Consider the following 16,313-nt stretch of genomic DNA (forward strand, 5'->3'; position numbering starts at 1 on the left):
TATGAAGACTGATGTAGCTAATATAAACACTCTGCCAAAGATAGGAGTGACAACATAAGGGGCAGTGCCAAAAGGACCCAAGCTTTTGATTACAGGGAGAAGCAAGATTAGAGAAATAGTCTTGGTGAAGGTTTCTCTCTGCGCTGCATCACTCAACAATCGATGTAGCTCCAAGCCAAAAGTCCTGTGGGCATTACTATAGCAACAACTCATACAGGTGCCTACAAAGGAAAGCCCGGAGAGCACTTGTAGAGGAAGAGGCAGTTGAAACCCACTTAGTCCTTTTCTGTCCATTCACAGTAAATTAAGATGGGCGCAGCAGGTAGTTAGCTTTGAGCAAGAGGTGTGAGGAATGTCGGGCAGACAAAGAATCAGTGCTCGTATGTAGGACTATAATCTGCTAGTGGGTTATGGAGAGTGACGATCATGGTTCGAGACTCTCCCAGAGGCAAACATCGATTACTGGATTCTAAGTGTTTGTAAATTACTCTTTCTTAAACGTGTCCATTCAGCACGTTTTTGAGTAAGCTGTTCACAATTACCAAATGTTCTTAAAGGGACTGATACCATAGGAATACTGCATTTGAAAAATTAGTGTTTTCTCCCACTAAATGTAGGACTCTCCCCCACCCTAACAACTTTCTTTCTAATACACAAATTTCCTATAACTTTAAAATAAAACGAAAGTTGCCTAAACAAATATAATGGCAGGGATGGTGCAGATTCATCTAGGGAAGACAAAGTTATAAGATATCAAAAATTGCCTCTTCTCATGAAGAGGCGTTTTAACCTTACAGAAATTAGCACACATACACAAATAACATACCTAAACCATATACAAAAAATTCTTATGGTTATAAATAAAAGCATCCTATCAAGCTCTCTGTCTCTAAATGGAGCTGAAGTAACTCAGCTGCAGCTCTGCTGTTTATTTTATACAATTCTTCAAGATTATTTCTAACATTTCATTTAAGAATAAATGCAAGAGTGGTAGTGGGGATGCAGTAAGCTACTCCTCACAACAAAAACACTCGCAAACTTCAATCCTTCCAAAATTAAAATAACATTTTCAAACCCAGGAATGTATTTTCTTTCCTAGCAATTGTGAATAGTGCACATTAAGGGAACAGTTTGGATGCAAGGTGCTTTTGCTAACAGTGTCTCAATTTGGGTGGTGATGACATTTCATAACAGCTGTAAAATAAAACACAGTGACATGAACATCCCAACTTATTAAGCTATCAAACATAGCATGCTCTTCGTGACTTTGAAAAATGTTCTGATAAAAAAAATTGGAGCTAAGAATGAATTTAATTTTGAGATCTATCATATAATTAATTCCAATACGGTCAATTCAAAACCTTTTGGAGATTCACGCTACACATTGAGAAATAAATCAGAGTGTGTGTCTGGCTTGATGCACAGTCAGGTACACTTCTGCCACCTGGCACATGTAATCGAGCAGTGGTCTAAAAAATTGTTCTTCTGTGACAGAACATGTTGAACCAATGGCAGCAAGATCATTGGAACAACCTTTTCTCTATAGAGGCTGTGGGAAAAGACAGTGGGGAGATGAAGAAAGAGTAGATCAAAAAGGGGTACTTTCGCAACAGTACCACAGGTAAAACCAAACAAAATCATAAACTTACCCTTTACATTGAAGCTTCATATATTTGATCCCTTCCTTTTCAATGTCACTTCTGTCATAAAACCTGCTTGTGTTTGTTAGGTCTATCAGCAGCCCCATTTTAACCTAGGAATAGAAAGAAAAATATAATCAAAGTGCATTCTACTAAGAAACATAAATAAAACAAATCAGAGCTGTTCATTAACATAGCTGGGTCTTGGCAACAAAGAACTAGAATATAACACTATTTGTCTGTTATTTTCGCAATTAACACACCAACCCTTTACTAGGAGTCGGAAACAACTGTAGGAAGCAATCAGATGTGTTAGGAATTAAATAATTAAATCTAGGTAAAATCGAAGTTTTAAGCAGTTTCCAAACGGACAGCAAGGCCTGCTCTTTTTATATATGCAGTGGAAGATTTTAATTATTACTGCAGAAGTAAATGTTATCAACTATTTTGGTAAAGGCGAACCGACTTTAGTGCTCTCCTGCCTTAATTCACAAACATTTTTCAGGAATACATAAATGTTCTTGCATTCAACGAAGATGTTAACAACAGTGCCTTCTCCATTCTCACAATGTTAACAATTCCTACTCTCAGGTAGCTTTGCCATTCGCCACCTCACTAGTCTCATGGGCCATGGGCCAGTAACGTAGAAATTGAAGTGTTTATCAATGAAAGAAGCTAACTTTTACTTTTTGGGAGGGGGGGTATATTGTCAAGTGTGAGGTCGCCTATAGGGATATCACAGGTGTTTTATTTCCTTTACGATTGTAACAAAAGAGGGGTGTGTTAGTACAACAGGGAGAAATAGAGTTACATTTGCAACACTTCCTGAAACCGATTGAGTTATGGTTCCTTCTTTCTTGAACAGTGGTAGGTCTGGAAGCCTGGATTTGGAGGTTGCCAGACAGAGAAGCCTCTCCGAGTTTTGTGCCAGATATTTCAAGATTACAAACTGCATGGCTTCGACAGTGACGAATGCTGTTTTTAAATACACTTCGGGCTTCTCCAATAGAGGACACAGGATGAGCAGATGAGTCATCATTCCCCACTAAGTTTAAAGAGTCATCATCAAATTGGATGATGAGTTTGTGTGGTACACCCAGATCCAAATCCGGCCTGCCAATCAAACAGGTCACAGTCCACAATGAATCTCACTCTACACAAAGTTTGAAGGCTTTAGGTAATAATGAAACGTATAGTAAAGGACAACAAACGTTTGTGCAGAGGTGATCTGTCCTATATTAAGGCAGTCAATTTGCACTGCATTAGGGAAGACTTTACCATACTTACAAGGATAAGAGATCAGCTGATCCATTAGAGTAAGGCGGTAGGCATCAATCGGATCGTTGGATAAATATTCTTTATAACCTGAAAGAGCTTACGTTCGGCAATTTCTCCAAAGGGAAGACATTCTCACTTTCTCTGAAGCTGAGGCAGCCCCACTTTGATGTTTCTATTATTCCAATACTGGCTAGTTATCTCAGAATAGCCTTCTATACTGTGCATTAGTTTCCCCATAGTTAGTACTTCCCTTACCGTTGTTCATACTGTGAACCACTGAACAGTACACAGTGGTCGTTTCTATACTCTCTGGATCAGTGTGACCCACCCTGACATGGTTTTGGCCAGGAGTCCACTTGGCTCCACCTGCCGCCTCCATGCCCCTGATCCCCGTCTGCCGCCAGGATTTAAAGATCGAGGCTCTCCACCACCCGCAGGCACCCGCCTGCACCTCATCCCTGGTGCCTAGTGGTAGGCTTCTTCTGTTGTGCTCTGACTGTTACATTCAGTTTTTTCGTTTTCCTGAATCGTTTTTACGTTTTCTGTATTGCTTTTATTAGTCTTTGGGCCACTTTTGTAGCCTGTTTAGTTTTTTCCGCCCTTTTCTGTGCTTGCCCGTCCCAGCCGGCTCTCGCCGGTCTTCCAGTCCCTGCCGCTGAGTCCCTGCCGCTGCGTCCCGCCCCCCTCGCGCTCTCATTGGTCCTTTCCCTACCGCCTTCCAGGTGCTCCTCCCTCCCACCTCCCCCTCTTAATGGCGGCGGCTGCTGCACGGGCACGCCAGAGGCAAGCCCGTCTGCACCCAATGCCGTTCCCCCTGGCCCTCGCTGCCCTGACCCCCCGAGGCAGCAGTACTCTCCCACTAAGCTACACGCCCTCAATTCAGGTCTACACCCGCCTGCGCCCAAGCCACCCCAAGCACACACACGGACCTTTCACATGTCATGCATGCAGTTTCTCCAGCAACCCCACAAACAGCAACACCGCTACCACGTCCCACCGCACCACTACCACGCCCCACCGCACCACTACCACGCCCCACCGCACCACTACCACGCCCCACCGCACCACTACCACGCCCCACCGCACCACTACCACGCCCCACTGCATCACTACCACCGCACCACGACCATGCCCCACCGCAGCCCTAACACGCACCACCGCACCCCTAACACGCACCACCGCACCCCTAACACGCCCCACCGCACCCCTAACACGCCCTACCGCACCCCTAACACGCCCCACCGCACCCCTAACACACCCAACACCACCACTAACACACCCCACACCACCACTAAAACTCCACACAACACCAACACGCACCACAACAACAGCCCCCGCAACCACCTTAACTGCATACTCCTAAACACCCGCTCCATACACAAGCACACCATCGAGCTCTGGGACCCAATCACAACACACTCCCCTAACATCGCCTTCCTCACGGAAACTTGGATGAATCCCTCAACTGAACCCGACATAGCCATAGCCATCCCAGAAGGCTACAAAATCTCTCGTAGAAACCGTCTAAACAAACCGGGAGGTGGCATCGCCATTATACATAAAAGCACCATCAAGATCACCACCAACACCCACGACACCCTAGACAGCGCAGAACACCTACACTTCTTAAATCACATAAACACCAACACCACCCTGAGAGGAACCCTCATTTACAGACCACCAGGACCCCGCCCCCCTTTTTGTGAGGCCATCACTGACACCATCAGCCCTCACCTCCACAGACTACATCCTCCTTGGTGACATCAACTTTCACCTGGAGAAACCCCACAACTACAACGCCACAATCCTACTAGACAACCTCACGAACCTAGGACTCAAACAACTGGTCACCTCACCCACTCACTCAGCAGGGCACACGCTAGATGCGATTTTTACCTCCAGCAACCACATAACTTTCACACACATCACTGAACTAAACTGGACAGACCACCACTGCATCCACTTCTCCTTCACGAATCCCCCGCCCACTACCGACAACACACCACACCCTACCGTATGTGGGACAAGATCCCTACAGAACACCTGAACGCCAAGCTCGCACAAACTCCCCCCCTCATCAACGACCCCAACATCGTTACCCATAACCTCACACAATGGATTACAACCTGCACAGACTCACTCGCCCCTCTGAGAAGAAACAACAACCCCGCAACATCAAGACCGCCCCCTGGTTCACCACCGAACTCCAAGCCTCCGAGCGTGAATGCTGCAAATCCGAAAAAGTTTGGCGCCAAGAACCCTCCATGATCAACTTCTCCACCCTCAAAACCACCATACGCAAAGTTCACCAACTCATCCTAACCACCAAAAGGGCTTACACAAAGAACGTATAGATAGTAACTCACATAACAGCAAGGAACTCTTTACCATCATCAAAGAGCTCACCAAACCCAAATCCTTCAACATCGACCCCACTCACACACAAAACCTTTGCAACTCCCTCTCCAACCACTTTCACCTCAAAATTTTAGTCCTACACAACAGCTTCACACCACCTGCACCCACTATCACCACCACCACCATCACCACCACCACCATCACCACCACCACCAACACCAACACGACCAACACCACCACCCCCTCCTCCCCCCACTACAACCAACTGCACACCTGGGCCCCTACCAACAATGAAGAAACCGAAAAAACCATTAACTCCATCCACTCAGGCTCCCCCACAGACCCCTGCCCCCACCACATCTTCAACAAGGCCAGCCCAATCATCGCTCCCCAGCTCCACGCTGTAATCAACAGCTCCTTCAACAACGCCACCTTCCCAGACTCCTGGAAGCAAGCCGAAGTTACCGCACTCCTAAAAAAATTTTTTTTTAATAAAAGCAGACCCGGATGACCTCACGAACTTCTACCCCATTTCTCTTCTCCCCTTCCCAGCCAAGGTCGCTGAGAAACTATTGAACGCCCACCTGTCTCACTTCCTAGAGAAAACCAACGCACTCAACACCTCCCAGGCTGGATTCCACAAGAACCACAGCACTGAGACTGCCCTCATCGCCTGCACTGACGACATCAGAACCAGAGTCGACACCATCACACTCATCCTCCTGGACCTCCCCGCAGCCTTCGACACTGTTTGCCACCAAATACTACGTACACGCCTCTACGACGTAGGAATCCGACACAAGGCCCTGGACTGGCTTGCCTCCTTCCTTGCCGAAAGAACCCAGAAAGTTCACCTCCCTCCCTTCCAGTCCCCAGCAACCAAGATTATCTGCAGGGTCCCCTAAGGGTCCTCCCTCAGCCCTACCCTTTTCAACATTTACAGGGCTCCACTTGCCAACATCCTCCGCCCTCACAGAATCACCATCATATCCTATGCAGACGACACCCAGCTCGTCATCTCCCTCACCAGGAACCCCACCACCACCAAGACTACCCTCCACGCCGGACTCCTCGACACCGCCAAATGGATGACAGCAAGCCACCTCAAACTCAACTCCAAAAAAACCGAAATCATCAACTTCGGTCCCAATAAGACAGTATGGGAGGACTCCTGGTGGCCCACTGCCCTAGGACCACCCCCAACACCCTCCACCCATGCACGCAATCTCGGCATTATCTTAGACTCATCCTTCTCCATGGCCCAGCAAATCAACTCTATAGCTTCCTCCTGTTTCAACACCCTCTGCATGCTGCAAAAAACCTTCAAATGAATACCCATAGAAACCAGGAAGACCGTCACACATGCACTTATCAGCAGCAAACAAGACTACGGAAACACCCTCTACGCTGGTACCACAGTAAAGCTTCAGCAGAAACTCCAGCGGATCCAGAACACAGCCGCACGTCTCATCCTGAACCTCCCACGTCATGACCACATCTCCGCCCACCTCAGATCCCTTCACTGGCTACCCATCAGCAAAAGAATCATTTTCAGAGTCCTCATCCACGCTCACAAATCCCTCCACAACACTGGACCAGCCTACCCCAACAAAAGAGTGAACTTCCACACTCCCACTCCTCTCCTCGACTCTGCTGACCTTGCCCTCGCCACAATCCCGCGCATCCAACACACCACCTCCGTTGGCAGATCCTTCTCCTACCTTGCCTCCAAGACCTGGAACTGCCTCCCCACCAACCTACACAAGACCCAGGACTTCCTGACCTTCAGAAAACACCTCAAGTCATGGCTTTTTGAACATCTATAACACTAAAACAAGGTGGTTGATGCTTAGCAATGCACATCTGTTACCAAAAATGAACACAGTAGTACATAAACAACAAGTCTTGTGGCGGGTGCCAGCCTGGTGCAAGAAACCCAACCACCAAGGGTTCCGAGGTGCACACTAACACAGGTGGATATCAGAAAACACCTATGTCATGAGCTGTAAGTTACAGATTCTGAGGAAAGAGCAACCAGGGCACTCCAAGATAAATGAGTCCAAAGTCGGGTGACTTAGTATGTAGTGTTTAATCCTCAGTGTTAGTTAGTTGAATCATACATCAAAGATGTTAAAGTCCACATCTAAAAAAGTAAATGACAAGTTGCAATAACAGTCTGCCTCCTCAGAGTGAACAGGCAAACTTGAGAACCAAAACAGCCAACACGTGTTTCGTCCTCTCGGACTTTTTCAAGGCTGCGAACAGAAACAGAAAGGAACTATTTACAAATGCTGGCACTACCCTTTGGTAGCTACATTTTTAGACTTTCAGAACATACACAAAGTGAAGAGACAAAATAATTTTGTCCCAATGTGAGAAAATAACAGAGAAGAGACAACCCTGTGAACTGGTAATTTGCATGCATTTAAAAGAAAAAAAGAGAGAAAGAAGAAGGAAGATTAGATGAAAACCAAATGTGTACATAAGAGAAAGGATAGAACCCGTTGCTTGGGGTACGTTAAAAACGTGACTGATGAATAGATTATTTAATAAAAAACCCGACTACCTATGCATGTATTTCGTTATGACTGCCGACGTTTCAAAACGTTTTGGAGAAAAGTAAATGTAGATTTTATCTCTAGCGTGCACGCTTTTTAACGCGGACTGTACAGTGGCCTCATTTCTCATGAAAACACGGCAGCGCTATCAGACGCTGCGTGGCAAGGACATACGCGGTCTTTCTTCTTATTGCTCGGACTCTTTGGGGAGGTACAGGTAGGGGAGAAAGTACATTTACTTTTCTCCAAAACGTTTTGAAACGTCGGCAGTCATAACGAAATACATGCATAGGTAGTCGGGTTTAAGTTGCTCGACAGCTTACGGTCTTATCAGGGACTGTTTCAATGTGTATAAGGGGCACTTTTTTGGGTAGGGGCAAAAGACTTGAGGTTCTCCCGTGTTATCCACAGGTACTTAAACGTAGTCTTCACCAGTGAGAGTGTCCTTAGTTTTTGAGATGTACTGGGTTTACTCCGAGACTTGTTGGCGTAACTTGGCGGTTTTCAAGTTATCTGTTTTGGCCTTTGATAGACTCCTTAGTCTTTTTTAAGAAAAGACATGCCTTCGTTGTATGATGGCTGATGCCTAGATATAGGGGCTAATTTTGATTAGGGGTCCCTTTTTGTTCACACGTCTAGATCTTTCTCACTCATACACACCATATTTGTGATGTATGAGTAATATACACGAGATACAGTTTAATGCCTATTCTTTGCCTTTTTGATTTACTTCCACAGGCAGGGTCTACTTAGACCTCTTTTTATCTACATGTCCCAGATTTGGGGTCATGCTTCTTGAGTCTTTGAAACCAGTACGCATAAGGAATACCTGGCCTTGATTTGGAAGGAACGCAGATCCAGTACCTTGGATTCTGTTCAATAACAAAAATTCCTTGGTAGGTCATTTAACTTGCACTTTCTCTACCTTCTTTTTAAAACAATAAAATATTTTAACTTCTTTCATTTCAAATTAGTGCTATCTGAGCTTAATCCTAGAACAAACAACTTATTTTCCAGGTCTACCTCTCCTCACTTGAGATCCTTTCATCATGTGGATAGAAAATTGAACACCGTCAGATATTTTTCTAAAAAAAAATCTTTCTAGAGGTAAATCATGGCTGTTACGGGCATCTATTTTAACATTGTCCTTAATTATATGCACAACCCGTTTCTCTTTGTCTAGGATAGTGTGCTTTCTGTTTCCCACCCCTTTTTATTAAATAATCTATTCATCAGTCACGTTTTTAACGTACCCCAAGCAACGGGTTCTATCCTTTCTCTTATGTACACATTTGGTTTTCATCTAATCTTCCTTCTTCTTTCTCTCTTTTTTTCTTTTAAATGCATGCAAAGTACCAGTTCACAGGGTTGTCTCTTCTCTGTTATTTTCTCACATTTGGACAAAATTATTTTGTCTCTTCACTTTGTGTATGTTCTGAAAGTCTAAAAATGTAGCTACCAAAGGGTAGTGCCAGCATTTGTAAATAGTTCCTTTCTGTTTCTGTTCGCAGCCTTGAGAAAGTCCGAGAGGACGAAACACGTGTTGGCTGTTTTGGTTCTCAAGTTTGCCTGTTCACTCTGAGGAGGCAGACTGTTATTGCAACTTGTCATTTACTTTTTTAGATGTGGACTTTAACATCTTTGATGTATGATTCAACTAACTAACACTGAGGATTAAACACTACATACTAAGTCACCCGACTTTGGACTCATTTATCTTGGAGTGCCCTGGTTGCTCTTTCCTCAGAATCATGGCTTTTTGAACAGTAAATCGGCATCCCCCCTGTTTTGTTTCCCTCCCTCACCCCCACAGCACCTTGAGACCCTTCCGGGTGAGTAGCGCGCTTAATAAATATTTTGATTGATTGATTGATCATATAAATAAGGCAGTACGTTACAACTACACCTGAACACACTCAGCTGATACTACAGTTATTAGCACACAAAGTCTTCCTTTTCTTTATGAAACCCATAACATATGTGGGATATTATTGGTAATTTCCACACTAGTCAGCTCTTTGCATTTAAACACACCTACCCTGTTTCTGTGCCAGGATGTCCTTCTGAAGGGGCAGACTGATTAGAGGGCAGATGCTCATGCTCAGGAATTTGGGATACCACACTATCTGTCCCAATCCAAAGCCACTAGAATGGCTTGGTCCTGATCCGTGCTGATCTTTTTGAGAACTTAGGGCAGGAGTTGTATTAGAGAAAAGGTGTAAAGGAGTTTCGAATTCCACTCGAGACAACAGAGGTCTCAGAGAAAAAACTGCTTTGGAAACACTAACGTGCAGAAGTGCTGATATTGTGCGCTCAGAGGTGGAGCACAAATAGAGCCAAACTTCTCCCCTGCCTCAGACAAGACCCTGCAGCACCTCCGGATGTAAATGCCATTCGTGATCAGCGAAGCATCAACAACTGTCTACCCTGGCATTCAGGGAGCCTGTCTGATGCTGCATGACCAGGGAGAAGTCCTGGCTGTCATGCCAAGTCCAGTTACGTTCAGCCTGCTGGCATAAGACCCACGACCCTACCCTACCCTTTTTTGTTGCAATACCCCATGGCAGTGGTGTTGTCTGTGAACAGATGAACCAGCCTTCCCTTGATGATCTGAAGGAAGGCTTTCAATGCCAAGCGAATACCCTCAACTTCAGCAAACTGATGTGGAGCTGATACTCTGCCAGATAACAGAAACCTCTGATCTCCACTTCAACCCAGGACTGACGCATTTGTTACCACTGTGAACTCTGGTTGAGGTAGGGAGAGGGGTCTGCCACTGGCCCAATCACAGTTCATAAGCCACCACTGCAGAGCCTTTGCAATTCCTTCAGATATCTGTATTTGGTCAGAAAGGTTTCCCCTAATGCTTCGCCCACTGGTACTTCAGATTCCCACTGTCAAGCCCACAGATGATAGAGGTCATGCTTTACCAGCAGGATGCAGGAGTCCATGAGACCCAGCAGCTTTAGTCAGTCTCACTCAAATCCAGGATAGAAGCCGGAACATCAGAATCATAGTCTGGATATCCCGGACTGGCCACTCCGGAACATAGGTATGGAACTGCACTGTATCCAGAATGGCATAGATCAAAAGGAGCCTCTTTGAAAGGGTCAGGTGTGACTTTGGCGTGTTAATAGTGAACCCCAGAAGGTGCACTGTAGTTTGCAGGTGGGGACGACTGCCTGGGAGAGAATTCGCCATCAAAAGCCAGTAGTCAAAGTAGGGGAAGACTGGAACCTCCGACATCTGCAGATGTGTTGCAACTACCGCCATCACTTTCATGAACACCAAAGGGGCACTGGTGACACCAAAGGTGAGGCCAAAGACAAGGTGATGCCAAAGGGAAACAGCAAACTGGAAATGCTTGTTGCACACTGTGAACCACAGGTAGCCCCCTATGGGCCAGCAGGTCGGGGATGTGGAAATGTGTCCTGCTGGCCCCACCCTACCATCCAGTCTCCAGTATCCAGTGCAGACAGAACATGAGTTAACATGAGCATCTTGAAAATCTCGTTGCTTAGAAAGCATTTGAGATGGCGCAGATCTAGTACAGGGAGGAGGCCTCCATCCTTTTCCGGCACCAGGATATAGTGGAAATAACAACCACACCCTTCTTCTGGTGCGTTCACCCTCTTGATGGCTCCTTTGCCCAAAAGAGCCTGCACTTCTGATGGAGTAAGGAGAGATGGTCCTCCATCAGCCATTCTTAGGATGGTGGTAGAAGCTGAGGTGTTTCCACAAATAGTAGGATGTACGCCTGCTTCACGATCTGAAGCACCCACTTGTCAGATGTAATCACAGACCACTGGGGCAGGTGGTGCCTGATCTGCCACCAATGGGATGGCTGTGCTGAATGGAGGGTACACTAAAGGGGTCTGCAGGCAGCGGCACGATGGGACTGATTCCCGCATCTTTTTGGGGCTCCGCAGCCCTGTCCTCGAAAGGACAAAGCAAGCTACTGGACTGCATATGGTTGGTACTGCGGACACCCAATGTTGCCCCTTCCATGTCTGTGGTAGAGGCGGAGGACTGCTGTTGTGCCCGAGGCGATAAAGAAATCCCAGTTGATTTCACAGTGATCCTTTTCTAATGAACGTGCTTGATCGCAGTGTCGGCCTAGTTGCCAAATAGGTGGGATCCATCGAAGAGCATGTTGGTAAGTGATAACTGGACATACCGTAAGAGCTCAGTGGACCATAACTAGGCATGGCTATGCAGCACCACCATAGAAGCCATGGCTTTACTCAGAGAGACTGTGGTGTATAGTCAACACAGGATGGCAAATCTTGCCATATCCTTCCTTCCACCAAAGCTTGGTTCAGAATGGTGCGGCCCTCCTCAGGCACCATGAGAAGCAGCTACGCAACTGAGTCCTAAAAGGCTTTGGAATATTGGCCCAAAAGGTATGCAGCGCTCACCGACCACGAGGTAAGGCTGGTGGAAGAGAATATGTACTTCCCAAATATGTCCAGCCCCTTAGATTCCCTAATCACTCAAGTGGTAGAGCACATGCTTGGGTGGACCTTTGCTGTTTAGGCCTGCACCACAAGGCTTTTAGAGGAGGGTTGTTGGGGTAGGAAGACTGGGTCTCCTGGGGTGGAACAATGTTGAAGGGCAATCATTCAATGCACAGGAGCTCAGTGAAGGGTTTTGCCCAGGCGCACATCAGTGAACACTTCATTAAAGAGGAGCATGAGCTCAGGCAAGCCCACCTCAGACTGAAGCACCTCCATCAAGACATGGGACTTTACCTAGACAGCAGCCACCTGGAGATAGTAGACCTCTGCCACCCAACACATCATGGTGGCAAAAGATGGATCTTCCTTTGAAGCCTGACCTGGAGGGGAAAGCATGTCATTGTCTGTGAAGGTATCCAGGCCACTGGTGTCATTCATCTTCTATCAGTTTTTCTCTCCAGTGTCCTCCTCTAGGGGACCAAACAATCCCTCCTCGTCTCCCCTTCAGAAAGGTAGTGCCTGTCAATTGATGGAAAGTCCAGAGGATAGCAGGGCCTGGACGACGCCAGCATCGACGTCGGGCAGCACCAGGGTGGCACCGGGTCATGTCAGGGATTATGAATGGCTTGTCAAGTGACAGCGATGGCTTTGGGAGGATGGAGTCACTCGTGGAGGTGTCAGTCCAGATCCTGGAGTGGATTTGAAGGGCCTGGCTAGCGTCAGCGGCGAACCCCCAGCAAAGGCACCTCTCAGCTCTGTAGGGCCTGAAGGCTTGCCAGACTGAGTCAGTGGCCCAAAGCTGGCATGCATGACATCATAGAATTCCTGAAGTTGGGCAGAGTTGCTCCAGCTCCAGAAAACTCTGGGTAGGGCAGAACAGGCCCCGACAACGGCTCCAGAGGTGGAGTGCAGGAGCGGGACCTAGAAGCACAAGTCAAGAGGGTGAAGATGAAGAATGCTTTGACTTCTTCTTGTGCTTCTTGGACATACCGGACTTCAACAAGGAGGTCTTGGAGCAGGAAGACAACCAGTGATGTGAAAGGCTCAGGCAGTGGCTCCCTGATCTTCTGCAGAAACAGCACAGAGCCTTCTTTTGCCTCACTGCCAGGAGCTTTATTGTCCACTCACAAATCTCCTTTGGGTGCATTATGCGATGCAGGTCTTGGAATTGTCTTGCGTCCCCTGGCTCTAGAGGCAGACCAAGTGGGGATCGGACACAGATATCTGCCTGTGACAATCCCTGCAAGACGTGGAACCTGAAGGTTTTGCAGAGGCCATGTCCCTAGTACACTGAGAGCAACAGCTCAAAGAAAGATGGTCAGAAAATACCCAAGATAGCTCTCTGGATCCATGCTGTTTTCACTCAAAGAAAGGAACTGGTGTCAGTGGGCAGAGTGGCACCTTTATAGGCACTGTGACGTCAATTCCAACGTGGATGATGAAGAGGAGAGTGACGCTCCCTACCAACGTTGAGAGGTATTTGCCACATTTTCGAGTTCCAGAATGATCCCTGGGGATTATTCTGTGAGAAATCTGAGGTTAGAAGTCCCCATCTGAACATAAGTTATCTAATGCACTCTACAAAACAATACAATGACCAAAATAAGCTGTAGTATTCCAAGCATAACAGTAGGACAGTGCACAGATGGTGTAGGTAAAACACACGTTTTTACCTGTTAGTATCCAAATTGAAGATCTTTAAGAGCATTCACTGCTTTTATACTGCTCTTGGCAACTTTATTTGAAATGTTCAATGTGATAAAAACCATTGACCTCAAATGGTAAAATAACAAACATTTTCATTACATACCTCTACAACTGAATTAATTTACATTCATACTCTATCATAATCTGTTCATCTTATTATAAATTAGAACACTCTTTTAAAGAAAGCTTTTATGTAGATTAAGCTATAAAAACAAAATCGAACTACATTTGCCGAAAGGTCACATGAAAGAGGTTTTCAGGATGTTCAATTGATTACACTGCAGATACATTTATTACACCCCAATCCAATATTTCTAACATCGGGCAAGTGGACCAAGATATCACTCGCTTGTGTTCCTTCCCGATCGCAGTTTGGGCATGTGTGCTAGTCAAGAGTAGGTTTTCTGAATTTATGCAGCTGAAGGTGTTGTACATAACCCAGATGTATCCATTTAGGTTATGGATTCTTAGATAAGATAAGAGAATGCCCACAGTAAAAGGATTCCTCACACCTACCACTGATGTTGCAACAAGTGAAGAACACAACAGCCTGGACGCTGAAACATTCCTCTCGCTTTAATCACATTATCTCTGCCTGCACAATCAGTATCGGTCCATATTGAATCCGATCTTAAATAATTGTAGCCCACATTATTTTAACTGTTTCTCAAGGAAGCATAATTCAAATAGGAGATAAGCTAATACAACACATTGCATCTTCTTAAAATAATTAAATGTGATGTCTTTCACACAAATTGACATAAAAACACACCTTGTTCTGTCTACACTTCATTTGAATAAGATTGCCTTCAGCACGAAAAATACAGTTGAAAGCACTAAATACCATACAATCTCTAGAAAGCTATTGTCTGTGGTAAACGGTCTTCTGCATAAAAATACAGTTCTTTCTAGAAAATCCAGCTATATGAAACTGATTTCCGGGAGACCAGGCCAAAGGACGATTTTTATCTGTTTTACAAAGATAATATGTCCACAAAAGCGAGTTCCACTTTCAATGTTCCCATCTATTTCAGGTACTTGAACAATGATGTTGATATTAATGCATGTAGGGAAAACTGTGTAAATGAGATTGCTAATCAACATAGATGGCTGTTGGACATGGCCCTCTCTGCAGGGTCCCACCCCAAACATTTTGCCTTCACTCCTCCTGTTTTGCTACGGTTGTTTTTTTTTGGGGGGTCTTAGGACTATGTGCACTTTATCACTGCTCACCAGTGCTAAAGTGCTTGTGCTCGTTTCTGTAAACATTGTAAAATTGGCTAACACCAACTTGACATATTTAGTTTACTTGTAAGTCCCTAGTAAATTATATTACATCTACCAAGGGCGTGTAAATTAAATGATACTAATGGCCCTGTAGCACTTAAGCAGCCCTTTAAAATATGCCTCAGGCCTGACATTGCAGCCTGTTTGCAGTTTTAAACTGCCATTTCGACCCAGAAAAATAAACCTCTTGCCAGGCCCAAACCTGCCATTTTAATACATATGTCAGATACTAGGGTATGCCCTAAAGAGCCCATAAGGCACGGTTCAGTGTATTTAAAAAGATGGACATGTACTTTTAAGTTTTACGTGTCCTAGCAGTGAAAAACTGTTACATTTGTTTTTTACTACTGCAAGGCCTACCTCTCCCATAGGATAACTTTGGGTTACCTTATTACATTTAGTAAGTGATAACTTTTATTTGAGAATAGGTAGAAATGTCAAGTTTTGTCTCAAATTTTTAATTTAAAACCCTCCTTGATGGTAAAGTCAGATTTTAGTTCACAATTCTGAAAATGCTACTTTTAGAAAGTTGGCATTTTACTTTCCTAACCATTTGGGGTCTATAACCAGTGTCACATGACTAGGTGTAGTTGGCAGATGGCCTTTCTGGGGCAAGAGCAGAGAAGAAGGGAATTCCAGAATCAGATGGAAGGGGGGTGGTCTAGAAATTTTCCCACTTCTAAGCTGGCCCCAGGTACAAATACTGGACCCTCAGACTAACTTTTCAGTATACCTGGACCTGTGGATATTGCAGAAGGACTACCCTGCTGCTGGAGGACTTTCTTGCTGTCTGAGAAAAAACACTGGACCTGTTCGCTTTATCCCAGGCTACAAGGGTCAGCTGATTGACCTCCTATCCAGAGCTATAGGGGCATAACAAGCTTCAGAGGCCTCCTTGCAGCTGCAAAGCAGTCCTGATGCACTGGATCTACTTGAACCTGCAGCTGAATGCTGCTGGAGTGAGGAAAGTAATTCAAAGAAACCTGGCTTCCCCCAAATATTAAAGAATCAGTATGTCGTCATTCAAA

At 45.5% G+C, this 16,313-nt stretch overlaps 1 protein-coding gene across 1 annotated transcript in view; it reads right to left on the reverse strand.

Annotated features, from left to right (window-relative positions):
- RNGTT (RNA guanylyltransferase and 5'-phosphatase) overlaps positions 1-16,313 on the reverse strand; it is a 1,492,790-nt gene that overhangs the window by 1,377,791 nt on the left and 98,686 nt on the right. Inside the window, exon 3 of the mRNA XM_069235480.1 lies at positions 1,650-1,753. Within this exon, the coding sequence (XP_069091581.1) occupies positions 1,650-1,753 (104 nt within the window). The remainder of the gene's footprint in view (positions 1-1,649; positions 1,754-16,313) is intronic.

Source organism: Pleurodeles waltl, chromosome 5 (genome assembly GCF_031143425.1).
Source record: "Pleurodeles waltl isolate 20211129_DDA chromosome 5, aPleWal1.hap1.20221129, whole genome shotgun sequence".
Lineage (NCBI taxonomy): Eukaryota > Metazoa > Chordata > Amphibia > Caudata > Salamandridae > Pleurodeles > Pleurodeles waltl.